This window comes from Lampris incognitus, chromosome 2, assembly GCF_029633865.1.
Source record: "Lampris incognitus isolate fLamInc1 chromosome 2, fLamInc1.hap2, whole genome shotgun sequence".
Taxonomy (NCBI): Eukaryota; Metazoa; Chordata; class Actinopteri; order Lampriformes; family Lampridae; genus Lampris; species Lampris incognitus.
In genome coordinates this window covers 141,892,371-141,918,911 of record NC_079212.1, presented here as the reverse complement: position 1 = coordinate 141,918,911, position 26,541 = coordinate 141,892,371, and the positions used below count along the sequence as shown (strand labels likewise).

Sequence of the window (26,541 nt, the reverse complement as noted above, 5' to 3'; positions counted from 1 at the left end):
AGCGGTTTGGATAATGGGTGGATGGATGCATGACTATAATGATACGACTGCCTCTTTTTCATTAGTCAGATATCATGTTTTAGAGGGCATCCTGCCCTCTCTATACTATTTATATTTTTTACAGTAGTTGTGCTGTTGTGTAGTTGTTGTTTTTTTGGGGGGTGGGGGTTGCACCATCTGTCATATTGCTGCTGTGTGTTGAGTCACTGCAAAGAATTAGACTTGGGATGTTACTGTCAGTTGCACACACACACATATATATACAGTGCTGCTTGAAAGTATGTGAACCCCTTGAGCAGTTTAGATTTTTCTTTTGTTTTACCATGATTTTCTTATTCTATCATCACCAGTTTTCATGTATGAAATGTCAGATATATGTTTATCAGTTGCATGTACTTGTTTAGTGGGACTTGTTTAAGTAGCCCAAAAACTACATGAAACATGGAATTAGTGTATGTGCAAAAGTAAGTGAACCCCCAGCTGCATTGGTTAAGTCAAGCAGGTAACAGACTGTGGTGAAACACATTTGGGTGCTTAATTAATCATTTAAGCAGACCAATGAAATGAGACATCCTTGGGAAAGGGTTTGGCCTGCACTAATTAAAAGACAGAGGAAACCAACCAAACCACTGTGGTCCCATACAAATCAACAATGCCGAGAGCAAAGGAGATATCCGAGGACATGAAGAAGAGGGTAGTGACAGCCCATCAGTCTGGGGAGGGATATAAGACCATCTCCAAAAGATTCCAGCTCCATCCATCCACTGTAAGACAAATAATTTACAAATGAAGGGCCTTCAACATGACAGCAACTCTGCCTAGAAGTGGACGCCCATCAAAAATATCACCCAGAAGCACCAGAAAAATAATAAATCAGGTAAAGGCCAACCCACGCATCACCTCTAGAGAGTTGCAGACCTCTCTGGTAGCATCTGGGACAAATGTGCATGCGTCTACAATCAGATGGAAATTGAATAGCCATGACATCCATGGGAGGGTTGTTAGAAGGAAGCCTCTGCTCTCAAAAAAGAACAAAGCTGCCCATTTCAACTTTGCCAGAGAGCACTTGGACAAACCAGAGGCCTTCTGGAAGTCCATTCTCTGAACAGACGAGTCCAAAATAGAATTAATTGGTCACAATCAAAACCGACATGTTTGGAGAAAAGCCAACACTGCATATGAAGAAAAGAACCTCCTCCCAACAGTGAAGCATGGTGGTGGAAATGTGAAGGTCTGGGGCTGCTTTTCTGCTTCTGGACCTGGACGACTCCATATTATCCAAGGAACCATGAATTCTCCGGCATATCAACAAATTCTTGACCAGAATCTCCTGCCATCAGTCAGGGAGTTGAAGCTGGGACGAAAATGGATTATGCAACAAGACAATGACCCAAATCATTCCAGCAAAACTACAAAGGAATGGCTTCAGAGAAAGAGGATTCGTACTCTGGATAGGCCCAGTCAAAGTCCGGATCTTAATCCAATTGAAATGTTGTGGCGAGACCTGAAGAAGTTGGTACATACCAGATGTCCCTCCAACCTCTCTCAACTGGCTGAGTTCTGCAAGGAGGATTAGGCAAAAATCTCCATAAGCAGATGCGAGAGACTGGTTAGTGGTTACCGAAGACGTTTGGTTGAAGTAATGGCTGCAAAAGGAGGAGCCACAAGCTACTAATACAAGGGTTCACATACTTTTGCACATGTTAAATTTTCAGTTTTTGTGAAATAAACCACCTTTGTTGAATTAAATAATGAAAATATATCTCTTTTTGTGTGTGTGTCCATTATTTGGAAGGTGTGCTTTACAAATTGGGATTTGGATGTATGTGTAATAAGCTTATTTTAATGTTTTTTACAAAAACAGTGACCATGTCTGGAGGGTTCACAAACTTTCAAGCAGCACTGTACACACACACACACACATATATATATATATATATATATATATATATATACATACATACTACACACACACACACACACAGAAATACTGGAGAGGAAATTAAGTGGTTAGAATGTAAAACTAGTTTCAATGATTATAAAAAACCAAAGATAAAAAGTGAAGTTATGAGTGTGAGTGCCGATCCACATATGAGCAGTGTTCGAGATGTAGCATAGTGGAGGTGTGCTATAAATAGGCCACGAGGAGACCGAATACGGTGAGGCATGAAGTATTTGTATGCTGTATTGTGCAGAAGTGCGTGGTATTGCACCAGTCCAGACAATGATATTGCACAGATCAGAACCCAAGCACAGGCTATGCAAAGTGTGCAGCTGCACAGGGCCCTGCACCTGGCCTACAGTCCTGCAGGTTTTTCTATTAATATATCATTTTTCTTGACGCAACATGAAATGACTGTGTTTCAGTTCCATTATGCACAGGCAAGATCACGGGAAAACTAACAAATTATTCAATTTTTTTTTCATTCTCGATATTCTGTCATTACATAATGTGTGTTCCATCTCATCGCTTGCTGTGAGGAAGAAGGAGGAGGGGGAAACAACATCGGCTGCATGACGGCTCGTAGCGTAGCAGTCTAGTCCATTGCCTCCCAGATAGCAGACACATTTGGGCCTAATCTGGGGCGCTTTTGTACTTACTGCTCAGTTATGGCACTGGCAGCTGTTGTGTGGGCCAGACGTGGCCCAAATGTCATAAGCCGGGCCTGACTTGGGTCACGGCAAGTGTACTATGTAGGCCAGATGTGGCCCAAGTGTGGCTGAGTTGAGGCAGCCACACTCACCCTGAGTCAACGCTGTCATTTAAGGCCAGATAGTAAGATAACTGCAGATGTGGGCCATATCTGGGCCAAAGATTCTTTGCTATGCGGGACCAACACAGGGATCCTGGTTCAAATCCCCCTGTTGCCTCCAGCTTGGTCCGGCGTCCCTATACAGACACAATTGGCAGTGTCTGTGGGTGGGAAGCCGGCTGTGGGTATGTGTCCTGGTCACTGCACTAGCGGCTCCTCTAGTCAGTCGGGGCACCTCTTCGGGGGGGGGGGGGACTGGGGGGAATAGTGTGATCCTCCCACACGCTACATCCCCCAGGCGAAACTCCTCACTGTCAGGTGAAAAGAAGCGGCTGGTGTCTCCACATGTATCGGAGGAGACGTGGTAGTCTGCACCCAGATAGCATCCGGATGTGGGCCACTTCAGGCAATGATGCGGCACTGACGGCCTTCTTCTGGCCCTGACAAAATGGATGTGAGCCTGAAGTGGCCCACATGTATGATAGCAAATATGGCCCAAATATGCCAAATCAAATGCGGACCTTTTTTGGCAAAGATGCGGTGTTCTGGGCAACATGTGACCTGGATGTGACCCTGAAGTGGCCCATGTGGTAAATGGTGAATATGGCCCAAATATCACAAAACAAATGTGGGCCACCTTTAGCAAATATGTGGCACATGTGGCATTGTTATGGCTTGGTTCTGGCCCAGATCTGGCAAACAGGAGCGGACCGCCCGAGTGTCATCATTCCAGGCGGTATGTGGGCCGGGTGAAAGTGTCGAGTGTGGGACGGGTCCGGGCCACAGCAATTTTGCTATCCGGGCTGCCCTCCCCGGATCGGCGGAGGGGTGGCACAGCGACCGGGACGGCTCGGAAGAGTGGAGTAATTGTACAGGTACAATTGGTGAGAAAAAGTGGGGAACCCCCCCCCCCCAAAAAAATAGGCTGTAGACCTGAAATATTGAATTGTAACATACTGTCATACTGCAACACACCAGAATAAGGTGACAGCTGAGCTGTATTGATGTAACGCCGATACTATTACAATACTATTACAGTACTATTATAATACTATTACAATACTATTACAGTTGGGTTTTTTTTTTCCTTTGAAAGACTATGGCAGCAAAAAGTCATAGCTGAGCCTATGTGCATGATGATGATGTATTGTTCTACCTGTTAAAAATGTGGTGCACCCACCGTGATTCATTTGCATGCATGTCAATGAGCAGGGCCTTGCCCGTCAAGATCGCACAGGGGCTCGCACCCCCCCACCCACCCCACCCCCCACCAGTCAGTCCTGGCACATCCTGTTGCATGAGTTATTGCTCAATTTAGATATGACACGCAGAAGGTGAAGGAGATGATTTCTCGTGAAGTGAATGTGGTTTCCCACAGTGGATGTGGATCAGAGCGGGCGTTGGAGTAAACGATAGCCAGAATAACATTGCTCAGATTCTGCACTTACAAGGCGTGGTGGCACAGTGGTTAGCGCCGTTGCCTCACAGCAGGAAGGTCCTGGGTTCGAGCCCCGGGGTAGTCCAACCTTGGGGGTCGTCCTCTGTGTGGAGTTTGCATGTTCTCCCCGTGTCCGTGTGGGTTTCCTCAGGAGGCTCCGGTTTCCTCCCACAGTCCAAAGACATGTAGGTCAGGTGAATCGGCCGTACTAAATTGTCCCTAGGTGTTAATGTGTGTGGGCCCTGTGTGATGGCCTGGCGGCCTGTCCAGGGTGTCTCCCCGCCTGCCACCCAATGGCTGCTGGGATAGGCTCCAGCATCCCCGTGACCCTGAGAGCAGGATAAGCGGTTCGGATAATGGATGGATGGAGCCATTGTCTAGAGTATTGCACAGTTAGTAGTTGCACTTAACGACGGGTATAAAAGTTTAAGGAGCCACAGTCAAAAAAGCCGTCCAGTCTCTACAGAAACGGGGAGGGGTGGTTACAGGTGGGCATGTGTGATGCAGGGACAGTCCCGGCAGCAGGAGGTCGGACACAAGTGAAAGTGAACCGGCGTGATTAGAGAGTCTAGAGTCGCTGCCGGTGAGTCAATATAGACTTTCCTTGGAGATTTCCCAGCCGGAACCACCGACATCCTGACATATTACTGCACTGCTAACAGCTATCGGGTACATGATTGGTGTTTCACATTAATCCATTAGTGAAATGTCAATAGACCAAGTGAAGCCGAACCGTGGGCCGCCTCCGCACGTCAGACGTTTCCCATACTACAAGCCCAACACTTATTGCCCACCAGCGGGTGGGCAATAAGTGAAAGTCATGGGGAGGTGCTGGGCAAATACTTCTCAGTTCAGTCAGGTCTGGGCTGAACAAGATGTCGTTTCAGAACCGACTCCACAATATAAGCGTGTGCTGTCGTCACGTTGCAAATGATGTGTGTAATGTGACTACTGCACATCCAGCCCAGATAGCATCCGGATGTGGGCCACTTCAGGCAGGGATGCGGCACTGGCGGCCTTCTTCTGGCCCTGACAAAATGGATGTGAGCCTGAAGTGGCCCACATGGATAATAGCAAATATGGCCCAAATATGCCAAATCACATGTGGGCTTTCTTTGGCAAAGACGCGGTGCTCTGGGCAACATGTGATCTGGATGTGACCCTGAAGTGGCCCCGTGTGGTAAATGGTGAATATGGCCCAAATATCACAAAACAAATATGGGCCACCTTTGGCAAATATGTGGCACATGCGGCGTTGCTATGGCTTGGTTCTGGCCCAGATCTGGCTCCTCAGCCTTCCCATTTAGCAGCACGCTTCCTCGTCGGGAAAACGGGTCCGCGTGGAGCCCCGTGTGAGTCTGCAGCACAGACCGGCTGAAAGGAGCTGGCTCGCAGGCGGGGCACCCCGGAGATGAGCGGAGCGCTCCGTCATCTCCGCTTCACAGACAGTCGGTGTGGCTGACGGGGCCGTCGGGTCACCGCGGCCCCTCGCGTGAAGGGGTTTTATGATGTGTCATCTCCGCCGGCGTGGCGAATTGTGTTGAGGAAGCCAAGTGAGACAAGACCTCTAATCCACGTCCTCTTCTTTTTTTGAGGGGGGGGGGGTAATCGACAGGAGTAGGTTGCTGCTTTAACAGGCATCATGATGTAACCCGACGGGCAGCCGGTAGCACCTTACACACGGTTGCATCACGCCGATGCAGGACGTGCACGCGCTAGTGGTCTACCTCCTTGCTGTACAAAACACAATGAAAGGGAGGCCGCTTTAGAGGCGGCGCGGCGGCGCAGGGGTTAGCACGGTCGCCTCACAGCTAGAAGGTCCTGGGTTCGAGCCCCGGGGTAGTCCAACCTTGGGGGTCGTCCCGGGTCGTCCTCTGTGTGGAGTTTGCATGTTCTCCCCGTGTCTGTGTGGGTTTCCGTCCAAAGGCCTGTAGGTCAGGTGACTCGGCCATGCTACATTGCCCCCTAGGGGTGTGGTGTGGTGTGGTGTGGTGTGGTGTGGTGGGGGGGGGACTGTCCTCCAGCAAAAAGCGACCCCATAGGTCGTTTGTACAAGCAGCTTATGACGACCTATAGTTGGGTTTTAAAGTTAAGCGACCTCTAGCGGTCGTGCTGCCAATAGCAAGCTTAGTGGCTATACTAGACCGGGGAAACAACACAAAAACTCACTGACTACGTATTCTGTTGTTGTCATCACTATTTACCGACTCTTTACCTTTATTAGCCTGTCTGTGAGGCGTTGTAAAAAGGATGCCAACAAGTAGATAAGAACCCACAATGCACAGGGGCGAAAGGCGTCTGCGGCATATCTCCTGCCGCCAGTAGGGGCGCTGGTTTAGGAAACGCTCCTGTGGGTGGTATTGGAGGGTATACGACCTATGTGGTCGTATGAGTTGGAGGACTTGAAGGGAATCCTTCATCTGGACCAATTTGACGTTCGGCCGGACCTCCAGTGACGCGGGTCAGCGAGACCCGAGTCGCACCGCGAGTCATCCGCCGGACCTCCTGGACAGTTACCGTCTAGATGGCCGATCGTAACGGTGTCTTGACCCCGCCGGGCGGTCGAGTCCCTCGGAGATTAACTGGAGGGGGCCACGCCGCCATGGGAATAGAAAGAAAGAGAGAAGAAGGAGAACCTTGTATCTGAGAGTGGGCCAGAATGACAGAATTATCACTTGTCTGACACAAGCTGTGGACCGGACCACTGACCAGAGTGGAATGAACTGGGTGTGTTGCTGTACACGTGAGTGTGTGTCTGTGTCTGTCTGTCTCTGTGTGTGTGTTTGTCTTTGTGTGTGTGTGTCTCTGTCTTTGTGTGTTTTTGTGTGAGTGTCTCTGTCGGTGTGTTTTTGTGTGTGTGTGTTTGTATGTATGTGTGTCTCTGTGTGTGTGTGTGTGTGTGTGTGTGTGTGTGTGTGTGTATGTCTCTGTGTGTTTGTGTGTGAGTGTCTCTGTCTCTGTGTTTTTGTGTGAGTGTCTCTGTCTCTGTGTGTTTTTGTGTGAGTGTCTCTGTCTCTGTGTGTTTGTGTGTGTGTATGTCTCTGTGTGTTTGTGTGTGAGTGTCTCTGTCTCTGTGTGTTTTTGTGTGTGTGTGTGTATGTCTCTCTCTGTGTGTGTGTGTGTATGTCTCTGTGTGTTTGTGTGTGAGTGTCTGTCTCTGTGTGTTTTTGTGTGTGTGTATGTCTCTGTGTGTTTGTGTGTGAGTGTCTCTGTCTCTGTGTGTTTTTGTGTGAGTGTCTCTGTAGGTGTGTTTTTGTGTGTGTGTGTTTGTATGTATGTGTGTCTCTGTGTGTGTGTGTGTGTGTGTGTGTGTCTGTCTGTGTGTGTGTGTGTCTCTGTGTGTTTGTGTGTGAGTGTCTGTCTCTGTAGGTGTGTTTCTGTGTGTGTGTGTTTGTATGTGTGTGTGTCTCTGTGTGTGTGTGTATGTCTCTGTGTGTTTGTGTGTGAGTGTCTCTGTCTCTGTAGGTGTGTTTCTGTGTGTGTGTGTTTGTATGTATGTGTGTGTGTGTGTGTGTGTGTGTGTGTGCGCGTGAGCATGCGGTTGATTTCCTAGGTACAAGAGCTGCATCTGTGTGTGTATATGTGTGTATATGTGTGTGTTTGATTTGCCTAGGTACAAGGTCTGCATCTAAGTGTGTGTGTGTGTGTGTGTGTCTGTGTCTGTGTCTGTGTTCATTCATTTAGGACCAATCCACAGAGTGAAGCTGCTCAGACAGAACAGCCACATACTGTTTATGTAGTGTGACATTTTTTACACTTACAAATGGCCCTCGGGCGGGGGAGGGAGGGGGGCCTTCATTTGGCCCCTCCTCACGACCGCAAACGCACGAGCCTGACAGAGCCATCAGTACGCCCGCTGAGTCCGTCGGTGGCCTTCGGGGTGGAGACGCGGCCCTGATGCGGCTCGTGCGGATGTGCGCACTAAAGATGTCGGCCGTTATTTACGGTGTGTGTGCATATGAAGTTTATCCGGGGCCACCGCGGCGTGTAAATACACGGAGGGAGGGTCGTAAAGCTCGCTCGCTGCCGCTCCTCCAAACCCGACACTGCCATAAAAACAGATGAACGGAGGCCGGGGGGGGTGTGCGTGTGTGTGTGTGTGTGTGTGTGTGTGTGTGTGTGTGTGTGTGTGTGTGTGTGTGTGGAGGGAGGCAGTGGAGACATTACCTTGTGATTCAAACGTTTAGCCAGTTGCTGATTCTTATCTGCAACTGTAGATCTGGATGGAGCTAAGTTGGATCAAAATTGAAGCACCGTTATTTTCCAGCATCTATCCATCCATCTATCCATCCAGCCATTATCCAAACTGCTTATGCTGCTCTCTGGAGCCTATCCAGCAGCGTCGTAATGGGAGGGAAAAGGGGAAGGACCTGCCAGGGCACAGAAGGGAGGGGGGGCCCTCGGGAAGACTGGAATTAAAAGTTTGTTTTGGTTTGCAAATGTTTATTTCCAACTAATTAGTGTCATAACGTGAGTTAAAATGGGCTCAATACATCGGTTGAGGGACTTAAAGAAAATAGTGGAGGCTCTCTGAGGCCCCTGTCACCCCTCTCTGAGGCCCCTCTCACCCCTCTCTGAGGCCCCTCTCACCCCTTACAAAAGGTGCAAAAATGGTTTGGTCCGCCCCTCACGAGCATCTGTCAATGCAGCTCATCTAGTCCTGTCGCGAGTGACCGCTGATACAAGCACGAGCACAGTCACGTCTTTCCCAAAGAAAGCAAAATCTGGGTCCCAGAAAAGAAAAAGAAAAAAGGAAAGGGAGAGAAGGCAAAATGGCGGGAAACCACTGTTGAGTAATTGCTTCCAAAAGAAAGGTGAGCTAGCAGCTTTTTAAAGAAAGGTGGCTAGCAGCTTTTAAAAGAAAGGTGAGCTAGCAGCTTTTAAAAGGAAGGTGAGCTAGCAGCTTTTAAAAGGAAGGTGAGCTAGCAGCTTTTAAAAGAAAGGTGAGCTAGCAGCTTTTAAAAGAAAGGTGGCTAGCAGCTTTTAAAAGAAAGGTGAGCTAGCAGCTTTTAAAAGGAAGGTGAGCTAGCAGCTTTTAAAAGGACGGTGGCTAGCTAACTCCTACTGCCACAGCTAGGTAGCAGCTAGCTAGCTAACTCTTAACTCCTACTACCTGAACACAGTAGGAGTTAGCTAGCTAGCTAGCTGCTAACTCCTGCTACCACAGCTAGGTAGCAGCTAGCTAGCTAACTCTTAACTCTTAAAAGTAGGTTACTCCAGTAATTCCTGGAGTAGGTAGTTACTCCAGTAATTCGTGGAATAAACATCATGGGTGTCAATATCAGTACCCTCAGATGCATCAAAGTTTGAAGTGATACTACACATTTTTTTCAATCACCGCAAGATACTTAAATTAGGTTAAGTCAGGTTAAAATAGATGAATGTACTATGACTGTAAATAATATACAGTATGCTAGAACTCAAAAAAGCGATGTGTGAGAGACAAAAGAGGAAAGGGGCCCACAGAGACTGCTGATGTATAGGGCCCAGAATTTTGTGCTACACCCCTGAGCCTATCCCAGCAGTCATTGGGCGGCAGGCGGGGAGACACCCTGGACAGGCTGCCAGGCCATCACAAGGCCCATGCACACACACACACACACACAACCAGTCACACCTAAGGACAATGTAGTACAGTCGATTCACCTGATCTACATGTCTTTGGACTGTGGGAGGAAACCGGAGCCCCCGGAGGAAACCCACACAGACACGGGGAGAACATGCAAACTCCACACAGATGGCGACCTGGGACGACCCCCAAGGTTGGACTACCCCGGGAGCTCGAACCCAGGCCCTTCTGGCTATGAGGTGACTGCGCTAACCACTGCGCCACCGTGCCGCCTACAACATCATTTATTAATGTAATCATCATGCATTTTGCACTGTCTGAAAAAAATAAATAAAATTAAACAGTTAAACACATTAAGAGTTCACAGTGAATGGGCGGGCCGTTTTGTCACGTCTGCTTTATAGACAACCATTCTGCTGTCGGTTTGTCAAGCGGGCGTCAGATGACGTGTTTGGTTTTTTGTTTTTCTCTCTAATAAGAAGTGTCGTCTCGTGGATTTTTTCAGTTCTTGGCCTTTGTTGATTGAATGGCATGGCTAGGAGACAAAAACTAGGTGTGTAATTCTGAGTCAACATCAAAAATCGCTCATGGGGGGCATGCAGGTAGCGTGGCGGTCTATTCCGTTGCCTACCAACACGGGGATCACCGGTTCGAATCCCCGTGTTCCCTCCGGCTTGGTCAAGCATCCCTACGGACACAATTGGCCGTGTCTGCAGGTGGGAAGCCGGATGTGGGTATGTGTCCTGGTCGCTGCACTAGTGCCTCCTCTGGTCAGTCGTGGCGCCTGTTCGGGGGGGGGCGCGATCCTCCTACGCGCTACGTCCCCCTGGTGAAACTCCTAACTGTCAGGTGAAAAGAAGCGGCTGGCGACTCCACATGTATGGGAGGAGGCATGTGGTAGTCTGCAGCCCTCCCCGGATCGGCAGAGGGGGTGGAGCAGTGACAGGGATGGCTCGGAAGAGTGGGGTAATTGGCCGGGTACAATTGGGGGGGGGGGGGTCCAAAGAAAGAGAGAGAAGCAGGTGAAGAGGTGTGTAAGTCATGGTAGAATACCATTGGGGAGACAGATTATGATATAAACTTGGGTCCATCACACAGCAGTGATTGGATGGAGAATCACATCGCCTCTCTTTATAAAGATACACAGCAAACTGCAAACGAGAAGGTAATTTCAGGCTGAATGCCGAGTGGTAATGAAATGCCCATTCGGTCTGAATATCAGGCAAATCAGTTCTGACATCCAAGGCCCATACCAACGACGTTTCAGCTCAAAGACTGTAAAATAATAAAAAAAAAAAAGTTCATTACCTCTTCAAAGAAAGGAAGAGGAGTGAATTGTATTAGTATCACTCGCCCACCTTGTCAGCGCCCATCAGGCTCATTGGACTCCATTTCTTCATTGGACTTCTTCTGTGGTCATCAGTAGCACATGTGGCGATGCTGTGCAGCCCCCCAGTGCCTGTGGAAAACACGTCAAGGGGTCATCTGGAACCTTGTGGATGAAAACGTGTCACCTGTACAACAAGTCCTCCAACCCATACGCCCACATAGGTAGTTTGTCCTCTAATACGACCCACAGGAGCGTTTTCTAAATTAGCGCCCCCTACCGGCGGCCGGAGATATGCCACAGATACTTTTCGCTTATGTGCATTGTGGGTTTTTGAAACAATTTGAGAACAACAGAATATGTAGTCGGTGCGTTTTTGTGTTGTTTCTCCGTCTAGTATAGTAAGTAAGATTGCTAGTGGCAGTATGTTTACCTATGAATGACGTTATAAGAGCTAACTTAACGTTAGCCACAAGTTAGCAAGTCAGCTAGCATGGACATTATAACCGCTATGTGACATTAAACTTTGCTTTTATTAATATTCGTTATCACGAGAGCTTATGGAAGGAGATGCTTATTGTTACAGGGCAAGTAACGACGAAGTAGCTTAAAACATAACTATAGGTCGTAATAAGCTGCTTGTACAAACGACCTACGGGGTCATTTTTTGGTGGAGGTCAGTCTCCACCTGTAAAGTTTCTGTCACAAACAGAATGGGCAAAGACCAGAGGCGGATTATGAGAAAATGGGCCCCTGGGTACAGACACCCCCCCCTCCCCCCGGTACACTGACAATAACTAAATTCATCTGTACCTCAACAGGATTTACAACGCACATACACCAAATTAACGCCAACAGCATATTAACTAAGACATACATTCACCTGCAGTTTCCTTCAGTTCTACAGTAGGCCTTCTGGAGGTCTGTTATTGACTTGAATGACTAAGCCCTTTGACTATGTGACAAGAAATGCAAAGATAATAACAGCGACTTCATGCGGATGCTCTGGCTTAGGAGCCCCTGGGCCCGATAGGCCCATTCAGTGTTACACCCATGGCAAAGATACTTCATCATCAAACGTGTTGCACAACACAAATATTGGTGTCAGGGCGTCCATGTAGCGTAGCGGTCTATTCTGTTGCCTGCCAAAACGGGGATAGCCGGTTCGAATCCCCGTGTTACCTCCGGCTTGGTCAGGCATCCCGACAAACACGATTGGCCGTGTCTGCGGGTGGGAAGCTGGATGTGGGTATGTGTCCTGGTCACTGCACTAGCGCCTCCTCCTGTCGGTTGGGGCACATGTTGGGGGAGAAGGGGGGAATAGCGTGATCCTCCACACGCTACGTCCCCCTGGCAAAACTCCTCCTCACTGTCAGGTGAAAAGAAGTATGTTGTATTTCAAAAAACAAAAAAATACATAGCGTCCCGAGTGTTGGAATTTTTCCAGAGACTACTTCTGCGGAGGAAGAGTACTTAAAATCAGTTTGCCATAGTTTAAAAGGTTCAGATTCTACTGATGTGTCCAAGCACAAATCCAATTAATGTGGAGCATAATGGAGGAGCCTTGAGCCAGCCCTACAGAATGGAGGTTTTCTTTTTAAAGAGAATAAGTGTGAATCAGGCCTTTCACTAGAAGTCACTCTGACCTGTGTCTGTCAGTATGACACAGTCAGAATCCCGAAATGTAACCTGAAGAAAGGGTGGATTCACGTACCGAAGCCAATTCATGACGTTTTGGTTTTGCTATCACTCTTTTAATATGCAGCGTTTGTGATGACCTCGGTGAGATGTCCACGTTTACAAACGGCACTGTCCTCCACCAAACAAACGACCCCATAGGTTGTTTGTACAAGCAGTTTATTATGACTCATAGTTATGGTTTAAAGTTGAGTGACCTCTAGCGGTCGTGTAAAATAACGACAAACTGGTGTCTCGGGTGCCTCATCATCATATGACCTTTGACCTTCACTACCAATCAAAATGCGACGAGCCAAGAGATGGGGGTGTGCAAGAACTATTTCATCATCATCATCATCATCAGTTACGTAAGCTATGGAGGTCATAGGAGCACAGCTGATGCCTCAACAAGTATCGGTTGAGTCATCATTGTGTGTCAGTAGGGGGAGTACCTGGTGGTCCCCATCTCCTCTCCAGGTATGCATGGCCGTTGGTTGACAGAGAAACTCATCCGCCCTTTGACAGATTTTGTTTTTAGTCCTGCTGGGTGTCCACACACCCTCCTCACAACAACCCAAGAGTTGAAGTCGGGGTGCCGGTTTAGTCGCCGGCGACCCGACGGTTGCAGTTTAACGTGGTACCCAGGACGAAAGAACTAGTTATACTCTTGTGAACTGTTGGTTTCTTCACAACTCTTCCCAGGCTATGTTTGTTTACTTTTACACCTTCACTTTGCATGAACAATAATAAAGTCCCAATGTTCTCAAACGAGTACTTCATAATTAGCAGCGTTGCAGGGTAGGAGCACATGACCTATGTGGTCATATGGGTTGGAGGACTTGTCGTTACAAACATCTCACTGACAGTCATGGGTTTGGGTCGGAGTTGACGTTGAATCTGAATTGCACACACATTGGACACCAGCAGTTTACACACAGCAGAGCCTTGTATGACTGAGACTCGTTTACATGCTCCAAGAAGGTGCACATAGTCGAAATCCTAACTCAGCAAAACCCATGCCCTGCATTCATGTGAGCCAATTCCCCTGTTTGCAACTCAACATTTGTGGAGAACCAACGCTCGTTTTTCCACATATGCATGAATACACTCGCACAAAAACCCTTTCTTGTACTTCGATCTTTGTGAGGACCCTCATTGACTACATTCATTCCCTAACCCTTGACCCTAATCTTCAGAACTACACGAATATTCTTAACCCTGACCTTAACCTACACCTAATTTTAACTTTAACCCTAAACCCAACTTGTAACCCTTACATATACCCTTAAAGAAGCGAGGAACAGCTAAAAACTCCTCCCTTTGCAAAATGTCCTCACTCTGATGGTTAAAAAAAAAACTCAAATTGGTCCTCACAAAGATAGAAGTATAAGAACACACACACACATATATCCTCAGAAATGTATCCTTGTGGGGCCATCTCATTGACTCCCATTCATTGACATCCCTTCCCTAACCCTTAACCCCAACGTTAACCACGCAAACTACATGCCTAACCCTAACCCTTACCCTAAACTTAACATAACCGTAATTCGAACGTTAACCCTAAAACCAAGTCCTAACCCTAAAATAGACCCTTATCCTTGTGGGGCCCAATAAAATGGCCCCACAAGGTAGGTGGTTTCTGGTTTTTCTATCCTGTAGGAGGCCCAAGGAGCCCATTGGGTAAGAAAAACGAGCACACACACACACTTCACAGGAAATACGCTGTTAGAACCAGAAAGCTTCCTGGAACATTCCAAAACAGCTGTGACTGGTGGTCTCTACATGGCAGAATGTCACTTCAAGCCATTGAACTGATATTTATGAGTTTATTTACATACGTCATCATTGGCGGTCACTCGGCGTCGAGTATTACCGTCCTCCCTCTGGGTCCTCGGGGGGGCGTAGAGGCCAATCCTGGAGCTGCATAATGGGAGGACGCCAGCCCATGACAGCTTTTTATCTGGGAGTGGCTGATGCACCTGTAACCACCACACGGTCCTTGGCAGGGGGTGGCCAGAGTCCAGTGGCACGGAGAACCGAGACGACTGGGGACCGCCCTCTGCTGTAGCCTTCATCCGCCTTCACTGCCGTTGTGACCTGGAGACGTCTTCCGCCAGTTCCGCCGTTAAAGTCTTTGTTGGATCTTTGCTGGATCGCGTTTCACCTGGAGCCTCCCCCTTGACCTATCCAGTTGTTATGTTGCTGTAAAGCCCTCTGAGGCAAATTTGTAGTTTGTGATATTGGGCTATATTGACTTGGCTTGACTTGACTTGACTTGACTTGGGTGACCAGGAACCAAGCTGCGGACGACATAGCTCTCGGGATCATTGGTACACGCAAGCTCTCCACCACGGTGGAGATGTGTACGGCACGCTCTCATTCTTCCTCGCTCATTACACTTCTTTTTATTGAAACGTCCTTATAAAGGACGGCAAACGAGTGTGAGAGAGGGCTTGCTTGGCTCACCCCACATCCGGACGTCCTCACAACAATGGGTGGCGGCTGCTGAGGCAGATCAGGCAGTTTGTAAACAGGGAATGTTGGCAAGTCTATCCCTAAAAAAAGGAGGCATTTGTCATCAAGAGGGCGGTGCTCTGGCGGAGGAGTGCCGGGACATGTATGGGGGTGTGGTAGGAGTTGGGGGGGGGGGCTGTTGTTGGATTGCTCCCTCTTCACAACGCCTCTTCAGCATAATTGATTTTTTTGGCTTTGATTCAGTTGGGGGAGATTCGGGCAAGGTCCGATGCTGAAGGCCAGCGTGTTCGCCTCCTATTCTTTCACACACAGACATACGGGCATGTGGGGGCGTGGCCAACCCGCCATTTTGTTGGAGGTGCCAGCGAACAGGCTATCAGCGCTGAGACTGCAAGATCGATTGTTCATCACTGTGATACATTGTTACTTTTTGCGGTGCCAGTGCACAGCCATGGTGAAGTGGTGTAGCGCAGGGACCTGCAAGAACCATCATCTCATGAAAAATGAAGACGGGAGCTCCCAATATATATATATATTTTTTTTAAATTCGACATTGCATAAATTCCCCGACATTGCAGTTTAGTAAAAAAAAAAACGAAAGAAAACAAATGTTTTTTCATTTGAAAAAAGAAAAAACTAGTCTATCTAAAATTGAAAATAAGTGTAATACAGATGCTTTATAGGTAGGGCTGTGTATTGGTGAGAATCTGGCGATATGATACATATCACGATTTCTTACAGTATCGTGATATATCGCGATACATGAAATCATATCGCGGTTCGATATGTCGCGATACTGTAAGAAAGGTGATATGTTGTGATGTCATAGGCTTGTGTTCTTTGTGCTTATGCTACTTCCTGTCTCAGTTTACATTGTTGCGTTGGAGTGGAAGAGTCACATGGCTGAAGGTAGATTACAACACTGCCATCTAGCGGTCGTAGGGTTACACACAACACAACATGTTTGTCACGAACCTTTACATGTAAGAAATTGTAAATCGATATAGTGGAAAAGATAATATCGCGATACTCGAGTGTATCGGGTTTTTTTCTTACACCCCCTAGTTAAAGTATGATTAAACATATTTTAACACAAGAACCTCAACTTGAAACCGAACTTAGACCCATACAGCAACAGATGTGGGGCAAAACTGGAATTATTACCCAAAGCACCACAGCTGTAAACATATTACAGTGAAAATCAGTCCCCTTTAGCATAATTTCCATAATTCCTTATGTACTAATCAGCAGTGTCCATCAGGTAACCATAAATGTTTCTGAAGCCCTCTGGTGGCCATTCTTCAGGATGATTCGACCACACATCGGCAGGCAATCTGCATGGACAATCCTCCAATCCACAAAGCTTCAAATTCTGTTTGACATGACATTTATGGGCCGCATGGCTCAGGAGGTAGGGCGGGTTGTCTTGTAGTCGGAAGGTCGCTGGTTAGATCCCCGGCTCCTCCAGAGAGCGTGTCGAAGCGTCCTTGAAACAACTCCAGAAGTAAATGGTTTGAGTGCGTCCATGTTTCGCTACATCTATGGACGTGAGCAGTATCGGATTCGACTGAGTTGGTGAGCCTGGCCGTTGACCACAAAAGGGTACTTCCGCTCAGGGTCTCGTGAGTTTCACCCTTGGTCATTGATTGGCTCTTCCGCTGAAATATCACATCCACTGCGCTGCGTCCCTGTAGCTTTGTTATTTAACCCGTAACTGAGGTAACCTTGACTCATTATCAGGGCGTGTCCACATGCCAGTGGGTCATGATAATGAGTCTACGGGGGGTTACTCCTCCTGGGATTTCTGTTCGGGGTTGCCCCACCCTTAGCCTTTGGCTAAAAAACCTTATCCCGCAAGGATGTGCCTATCAGTATCCATTAAATATTGGTTCAAATGGGATTTGGTTGATTTCTGTCTGAATACATATACTTCCTGGGTGAGGGGTGCCGGCCAAACGACACCTCATGTAAGCCCTCAAACTTGTGGCGAGCAGGTGACCTGAGGCGGCTGTCTGATCGGTTTCTTCAGATTTTCCAGGGGGCGCAGTTCTGTGCCGCCCCAGACACTCCCACTTTTATTGGCAGTGAATTGATATTGTTTCTAATGTTTTTGATCTAATGTGATCGGACAATTCTCGTGGCTGTCAATCATGTCCACACCCACCACCACGTCGCCTCGTCCCGACTGTCAATCATCCACCGACAACGAGCCCTGATAAAATCTATAGGCTACATTGTCCTTAATAACCGTGACTGTGTGGACACTAAAGCAGCTGTCAGGTGTGCTGCGCCAAGGTAAATTGGGCCCCCCCCCCAAATTTTTTTAGCACCAGCCGCCACTGGTAAGGTTTGATTTTACGTTAAGGTTGGGTAAGCTCAGGGTTAAGGTTAAATAGTGGTTGTGCGTAAGGTTAAGAAGTGGTCAGTGCGCCGTGTCTGTATACGGACGCGGGGCTCGTCGCTTCCCCGTGGGCTCGACCCCGCAGAGCGCCGTTCATCACCGCTTCGGCACAAGCGTCGATATACGGCGCCCCGGGATGAGAACGGGCTCTCAGGGCTTATTGACACTCGCCCGGTCTCAGCCATCCCCTTTCCCAATGTCTCCCTACTAACCCATCGGTTGCACAGCAAACCCCCACCCCCACCCCCACGCCTCCTCCACCACTCGATTAGAAATCCCACCGCGCGCGCGTGTTTTCCTCATCCTGGCGCTGTGAAATGGAAGCAGCGCCCGCAGTTGTTATCTGACGGGGCACACGCGCCCGTGCTGACGCTTATCTGTCGCCATCACAGTTTGACACTTGGTAGCGGAGCGGACCGGGGGGGGTGGGGGTGGGCAGCGGCTCGGCGCAACTCTCCTCCTATCGCTCGGCTACATTTCATCCGGAGAGCCTCGCGCATATGCAGCCCGGCATTACCCCCGGCCGGCCGGCGGGGGGCGGGGCGGGGGGGGCTGGGGGGGGGTAAAATAAGCCGTTCAAGGCGTCATCGGCAAATAAAATACACGTTGAAAAAAAGCAGACCGCGCCAGCAGCGGCCTTTCAACAAGTCAGGCCTGCAGTCTGTCAATCAACGTGTACTGCTTGGCAACGAGCCAATAAGCCCCACCCCCAAACCCTTTTGGCAGATGAAGAGGCGGCGCGTGCTGGATCGTGACGTGTCTACTTAAAGGGAAGGAGGTGCCGACGAGGAGGACAGGGGGATAGGTGTGTGTTGTCCGCTGTTTGAGCAGAAAGAGAGGGGTAACAGGGCGGGGCGGGGCGGGTCTCGATAGTGTTATGTTAGCCCTAGCATCGGTGCTGGCTAGGTAGCTGCAGCACCCATTTGCGCAACCTGATTCTGTGGCTGGATGGATGGATGGATGGATGGATGGATGGGTGGGTGGATGGGTGGATGGGTGGGTGGATGGATGGATGGATGGGTGGGTGGATGGTTCAGTTGATCAGCGAACGGATCAGAGGAAGGACGGGGTTGAGTGCGTTAATGGAGGGATGAGAGCATTGGGGAATAATGGATTAATGTGACGAGTGGATGGGTGGAGAGAGGGATGTACAGGGGCGTGGACAGTGAAGACCCAGACAGCATCCGGATGTGGGCCACTTCAGGCAGTGACGCGGCACCGGTGGACTTCTTCTGGCCCTGACAAAATGGATGTGAGCCTGAAGTGGCCCACATGTGTAATAGCAAATATGGCCCAAATATGCCAAATCACATGTGGGGCCTTTTTGGGCAAAGATGCGGTGCTCTGGGCAACATGTGATCTGGATGTGACCCTGAAGTGGCCCTGTGTGGTACATGGTGAATATGGCCCAAATATGGCAAATATGTGGCACATGCGGCGTTGCTGTATGGTTGGTTCTGGCCCAGATCTGGCAAACAAGGAGCGGACCGCCCAAGTGCCGTCATGCCAGGCGGTAAGTGGGCCGGGTGAAGGTGTCGGGTGTGGGACGGGTCCGGGCCACAGCAACTTTGCTATCTGGGGAAGGATGTTTCTGGTTCCTCCTCCACATCCAGCAGCCACATGCCCACTCGCTTAATGGTCATATCCACATGTACATTACACACACACACACACACACACACACAGAGATATTCTTGATGCGTTAGATACCATCACCCCCTCCCCCCCCCACACACACACACACACACACACACACACAGATATTCTTGATGCGTTAGATACCATCACCCCCTCCCCCCCCCCCCACACACACACACACAGACACACACAGAGATATTCTTGATGCGTTAGATACCATCACCCCCTCCCCCCCCCCACACACACACACACAGACACACACAGAGATATTCTTGATGCGTTAGATACCATCACCCCCTCCCCCCCCCCCCCACACACACACACACACACACAGAGATATTCTTGATGCGTTAGATACCATCACCCCCTCCCCCCCCCCCCCACACACAGCTTCATTAGCTGTTTACTCACCATTATTTACCCTGCACAGAGGCTGGAACGCTCCACTGCCCTCCACACCAATGTACTGTTGCAGCAGCACCTCCCTCGTCTCCCCCTTCTATGTGTGTGTATACGTGTTTCTCCCCTAATCACTCTAAGCCCGTCTCTGTCCCCTTCTCCTCTCCCCCCCCCCCAACTTGCCTCAGGTCTACACGTGTCAAACGCCACCTTGCATTTGCTGCACGTCAGCTATGTGACCCCAGATGCCCCCCGTTGTGGCCCTGCTGGCTCGGCGCTCAGGTGCACGTTTGTTCAGTCAGGGGGCGACACGCTGAGAAGGAAGGAGACCGCGCTGCACGAGCCAGAGAAGAAGAACCGGCGGGGCCCGCTGGGCCCGCTGGGCCCGCTGCCAGCGTCTACGGTTTTGTGTATTTGTCGGGGTAACGACTCACGTTTTTTACAGCGTCGTGAATGAAACGGTAATAGTGTCGTAGCGCAGCTCAATCAGGCCCGCTGCGGGACTCGATCCGAGGCGCGCCGCACCACGAGGCCGCGTTGCCGACCGCCCGGTTAAAGGGGGCGACGCCGCCAGTGGGTCTCTTGTAGTTTACAGTGTTAACATATTGTAGCGAATTCGGGGTGCAGCCGGGACGCGAACCCGTGTCTCCCGCACCACGTTAACCAGCCGCAGTCGCCCGTGGGTGCGGGCCACCCGGGTCCGCGTCCCGGCTGCACCCCGAATTCGCTACATTGGTGTCAGAAGTGGGGCGGTGAGGGAGCGCTTCCCGAAGGGGGGGGGGGTGGGGGGGTAGTGTAATGACCACGGATGTGTAGACTCACTAGCCCGTTGGCTAATGGGTCGGACCCTTTAGTGGACCGGTTAACGTGGTCCCCCCCCCCCCCCGTGGTGCGGGAGACTCGGGTTCGCGTCCTGGCTGTGGCGGTTCCCGGCTCCCCCCCCCCCCTCCCCTCCCCCGAATCTGCCACAATAGGGTTGGTTTGGAGTCGTTTCTATTGTGAGGAGGATCGTGATGTGTAGACACACTCGCCTCCAAGTGTCCGCGGCCTCCGAGAGGCGCCGCGGACACTTGGAGGCGCGTCCACTCAGAAAACCGCTGCCACAAGAGGGGCAAACCAGAAATAACGTACCCGGTGTAGACTCTCTCCCGCTCACTCACCCTCTCTCTCTCCCCCTTACTCCTTCCTACTCTCTCTCTTATGGCTCACAAAACCCCACCGAAACCTGCCAACTTAAGCCGTCTGCCGGTGTTCAAGGCCTCCCTCGTGCGCCGTACACATTGTGTTGCCTCGCCGGTATGCTTCATGCCATTTTGCTGGGAGCATCTCTCAGTTTCTTTGCCTCTGTCTGCCACACAAGCACGCACACACACACACACACACACACACACACACACTCATGCGAGGTCAAACCTCTTTGTTTTGGAAAAATTGGTCCAATTAGTCTTAAAAGCTTTGTGTATTATTTGTGTGTGTCTTATTTGCTTGCATAAAAGGTTTTTTGACTCAAATGCACTCTCTCTCACACACACACACACACACACACACACACACACACACACACAAACACATACGTGCACACGTGCACACGCACACAGCTGGTGTGGACCTGCAGCAGCCAGTAAGCTGATCTTGCAGAAAAGGGACCCTGATAAATGAACAGGTGCAATTGTCTGGGAATAGACCCGGTTTACCGGCATTCCAGTAGACACCCATACAAATAGCACACAGTCCAGTAATATCGAATAGCAAACGAGGGGGAAGTAGCGGCATTTAATATGCTGCAGCACACAAATAATGTTTAGGCACACACACACACACACATGCACGACTGCTGTTGGTCGTGGCAGGGGCTCTGCGTTAACGTCCATCTGATAAATTGGGTCTTTTCTTGGCTCGTTAAGGCGGACGGAAATGACCGTGCACGCTCCCTTGCCAGCTTGGTGTCCTCGCCCTCTCCCGTGGCGTTTGTGCGTCTGTGCAGCGGAGCCCTCGGGAGGGTTTGCGGCCGGACCGGCGCGCCGTGTGTCTTCACCTCCGGTTCTGAGCCAGCGGGTCCAGTGACTGGACGCAGCGCTGTGAAAAAAAGAGTCCCTGGCTTGTAAAAAAAAGATCTGAAGATTATGATTAACTAGTGGGAAGTAGGTGACCTCTCCGGTAAACACTAGTACGTCCCCAGCGAGGTGTGAGAGACAGGTTTACAGCCAGAGCCCAGGCCCGCTCCATCTTTCGAGTCCTTTGCTAATGAATTCCGGCCAGACGGTGGCTTCATAATGAAAAAGTTTTTGATTAATAGGTATCCTGCTGCCTTCTGACCAATGCATGCTGGGATACGCTCCAGACTCCGACCTGGCTGAAGCAGGTGTAGGCCGTAGATGAAATGTAGGTCTCGCTGCGACATGGCGTCTCGCTTTCAAGAGAGTCCTGCCCGAGTCAGCAGGCCGAATGAATGCTGGAGCGTTTCGTTCCTCTGGAGCAGCCTTCCCTGCAGTGCAGCTCGGAGACACTGAGTTTTATGGGTTTTATGATTTCACTGCTCATCTTTATGTTTGGGTAGTTTGATCTTTATCTGACAAGGCATGTGCAATAGTCACATCTTTTTTGTTTTGTTGTATGTAATTTATTATTGTGCCTTCGACGTGCCACTGTATTGTTAAGTTGGGTATGTATCGTTTTAAGTTGAGTGCAGCTGTTCATAGCACTACAGCCCAAAGCACATTTCCCCTCAGAGACAATGAAGTATATCTCATCTCATCTCATCTCATCTCATCATCTCATCATATCTCATCTCATCATCTTATCTCATCTCATTTTATGTTATCTCATCTCTCATCTCATCAAGTTGAGTGCAGCTGTTTATAGCACTACAGCCCAAAGCACATTTCCCCTCAGAGACAAAGTATATCTCATCTCATCTCATATCTCGTCATCTCATTTTATCTCATCGCTCATCATCTCATTTCATTTCTCATCATCTCATTTCATCATCTTATCTTATCTCATCTCTCATCATCTCATTTGATCTTATCTCATCTCTCATCTCATCAGGTTGAGTGCAGCTGTTTATAGCACTACAGCCCAAAGCACATTTCCCCTCAGAGACAATAAAGTATATCTCATCTCATATCTCGTCATCTTAACTTATCTCATCTCTCATCATCTCATTTGATCTTATCTCATCTCTCATCTCATCAAGTTGAGTGCAGCTGTTTATAGCACTACAGCCCAAAGCACATTTCCCCTCAGAGACAATAAAGTATATCTCATCTCATCTCATATCTCGTCATCTCATTTTATCTCATCGCTCATCATCTCATTTCATTTCTCATCATCTCATCTCATCATCTTATCTTATCTCATCTCTCATCATCTCATTTGATCTTATCTCATCTCTCATCTCATCAGGTTGAGTGCAGCTGTTTATAGCACTACAGCCCAACGCACATTTCCCCTCAGAGACAATAAAGTATATCTCATCATATCTCATCTCATTTTATCTTATCTCATCTCTCATCTCATCAAGTTGAGTGCAGCTGTTTATAGCGCTACAACCCAAAGCACATTTCCCCTCAGAGACAATGAAGTATATCTCATCTCATCTCATCTCATCATCTCATCATCTTATCTCATCTCATTTGATCTTATCTCATCTCTCATCTCATCAAGTTGAGTGCAGCTGTTTATAGCACTACAGCCCAAAGCACATTTCCCCTCAGAGACAATAAAGTATATCTCATCTCATATCTCGTCATCTTATCTTATCTCATCTCTCATCATCTCATTTGATCTTATCTCATCTCTCATCTCATCAAGTTGAGTGCAGCTGTTTATAGCACTACAGCCCAAAGCACATTTCCCCTCAGAGACAATAAAGTATATCTCATCTCATATCTCGTCATCTTATCTTATCTCGCCTCTCATCATCTCATCTCATCTCATCTTATCTTATCTCTCATCATCTCATATCATCTTATATCATCTCATATCTCATCATCTCATCTTATCTCGCCTCTCATCATCTTATCTCATCTCATCTCATCTCTTACTCCATTATGGGGCACTGGAAGAGCTGCGAGGGTCTTAAGGATGGTGATTTGAATTTACAGTGAGCTACTGTGAAGTGGCAGAGCTATAAAGGCCCCGCCGTGGGGTGACCTCATGAAACTGAGGTGTTGATGGGGATGGATGATTTTTATTTGTCTCACAAGCTGAAGGCCAGCAGGAGAACAGCCGTCACAGCTCTGCCGTTGTGCCTGTGATAGCACTACACTGTGGCTGCAAGAGTCTGCCGACGAGTGAAAAAATATTTTTCTTCCACACTTGTCCTTGGTGAACATAAGCAGCCACACATCGTTTTTTTCCCCCTTTCCTCCCCCCCCCACCTCCTTTGGTTCTCCTAACAACGTGTTTCCTAGCATTGTGTTTCCGTTTCATTTCACCCAGGGATGCAAACTGGTAATTTACCAGAGGTCTGAATTCGTGACTGAGATGTTGTTTACGGTTGCACTGAGCGGCCTCCCGACTTGAATGTGTGTAACTTTATGAATGTAAAGCAAGGCAGCCCTGGAAAAGAACATTCATGCCCAGCAAAAGACCTCCTGGATTAAATAGAGGGTTTACAACAACGCATTTGTGCGGATATAACCAAGCAAAACATGTTATTTTGATCCACACAAGCATGCAGTGCAGCGGTTTATCGCTCCGGTTTCCATCTGATGATTAAGAAATGTCCAGCCTTTACAGCCGGTGTTAAAACATAGGCACGGACCACATGCATTCTTCTATTTAAAGGAGTGAAACGATTCCAAGAGACGGCGCAGGGCTTGTGCTGAGCTAAGCTCTTCCCATCGTGGATTTTTTTGCGCATTTTGCCTTTTGAGTAATTAGCGCGAGGAACTGAGATCCCGTTTGAAACGGCAGCACGCAGCCTACATTAGAGAGAGGATGCCATTAGCTATGCCGTTGGAGGCTCCTCAGGCCACCTCCGTCATAGACACCGGCATTCTCCCATTGTGCCAGACGTGGTGAGGATCTGCATCGGAAATTATCCTAAGGAGGGGTGCACCGATGTATGGACGGGTAATCGGCCCCGGCCGATAAATAATAAAATAATCAGTATCGGCCAATGACGATAAACATTTTGGAATACAGTAACCCGTTCAAGTGAAAATCTTTACACCGGGTGCTGATGATCACCTCAGTCTTCCTTTGCAACTGAAAACAGTCATCTAAAGTGTAAGCAGCGTGAAGCGTGTCTAGCTCATCATTCTCGTTTTGGTCTCTCTGTGTCCGTTCATTGGTCCGTCAGATACAGGAGAATATTTCGGCAACACAGTTCCAGCTGGAGGAATGCACTTTAAGTTGGATGAATATGAATTTATCTCATTAACAATACATGTTTGGTGCATTATATAACAGTTGTGTGTAGTTAAAATACTGGGCATGCTTTTAAATGGTTCAACACGAAACTCGAGGAAACGTAACCAGCAAACAACTGATATCAGTACTCCCGGATAGAAAAATTGCTGTGGCCCGGACCCGTCCCACACCCGACACTTCATCCGGCCCGCATACCGTGCGGAATGTCGGCACTTGGGTGGTCCGCTCCTGTTTGCCAGATCTGGGCCAGAACCGAGCCATAGCAATGCCGCATGTGCCTCATATTTGCCAAAGGTGGCCCATATTTGTTTTGTGATATTGGGGCCATATCCAGGGTCACATCCAGACTACATGTTGCCCAGAGCACCGCATCTTTGCCAAAAAAGGCCCACATTTGATTCGGCATATTTGGGCCATATTTGCTATTATACATGTGGGCAACTTCAGGCTCACATCCATTTTGTCAGGGCCAGAAGAAGACCATCAGTGTCGCATCATTGCCTGAAGTGGCCCACATCCGGATGCTATCTGGGCTGGCATCGGACAATGTGTCAGTGGCGCCCCCAAGGGGTGGCCACGGCCACCCTGATGCTGTCCCTGACCCCCCCCCACTGCCCCCCCCAGCCACGAGTTGCATATGCAGAAAAAATAAGAACCCAAAGTATTTCAGTATGCGATTCCTTAACTCTCATATTGACAGTTTTCAACTAGCCCATATGGTATACTACAACAGCGTCATAGAATTCCTGAAAGTCAGTCATGGCTTTTGGTTTTGGGTGTGCCACTCCCAAGATTTTCAGTGGCCCCATGTGGCCACCCCCTATGAAACATTTCTGCGGGGTGCCGCTGCAACGTGTGTCTAAAATAATTAGAAACGGGAGTATCGGCCAGCAGAATTCCCATCGGTGCATTATCCTGTAGCATCTTACTCTGTCAACCACCAACTGCAGTCAGTTTTGTTTTAGTTTTATTTTGTCACCAAATCTGTTATCTGCAATAAGCCAGTCCATCAGTCAGAGTGCAGTTGCTGATGGTTTTCCCCTGACCTCTGCCCAGGCAAGCCGCCGCTCAGCCTTCGTACATCACCGATACCCGCCGCTCTTGGCTGAGGATACAGCAGCCCGACACACAGGGTTCAGACGTGGCCGTGATGCAAGCTGAGCGGAGGGCTTAAAGGAGTGACACAGTGTCTGTCTTACATGCTCGACTGTAGCTGGGGGTGGCTTGTACCGGCGTGTGTTCAGCTACTCTGGGCTCGGAGGGAAGGAAGAAAGGCGGAGGGAGAGTAGAGCGCAGTAGAAGCCTTGTTCTCACATCTGAAGCTGGCTGTAAGGCTACTGTGTTAACCTCCGCCGTGTGATTATGGGAAGTGTGAACGGGAACTCGAGGACCTAAGTGTGTACTGCACCTGCGGGCCCAAGGCCGAGGCCTGAATGTGTCATCGGCGGTGTCTGTGCCGGCTGTAGTGGAGGTGGTGTTTCC

General features: G+C 49.0%; 1 protein-coding gene across 2 annotated transcripts in view; it reads left to right on the top strand.

The window, feature by feature from the left end:
* Positions 1-26,541, top strand: part of asic1b (acid-sensing (proton-gated) ion channel 1b) — a 373,411-nt gene that overhangs the window by 182,791 nt on the left and 164,079 nt on the right. Inside the window, exon 5 of one of the 2 annotated variants that reach the window (XM_056273039.1) lies at positions 10,767-10,782. The exons of the other annotated variant lie outside the window; for it this stretch is intronic. Within the exon in view, the coding sequence (XP_056129014.1) occupies positions 10,767-10,782 (16 nt within the window). The remainder of the gene's footprint in view (positions 1-10,766; positions 10,783-26,541) is intronic. 2 annotated transcript variants of the gene reach the window in all.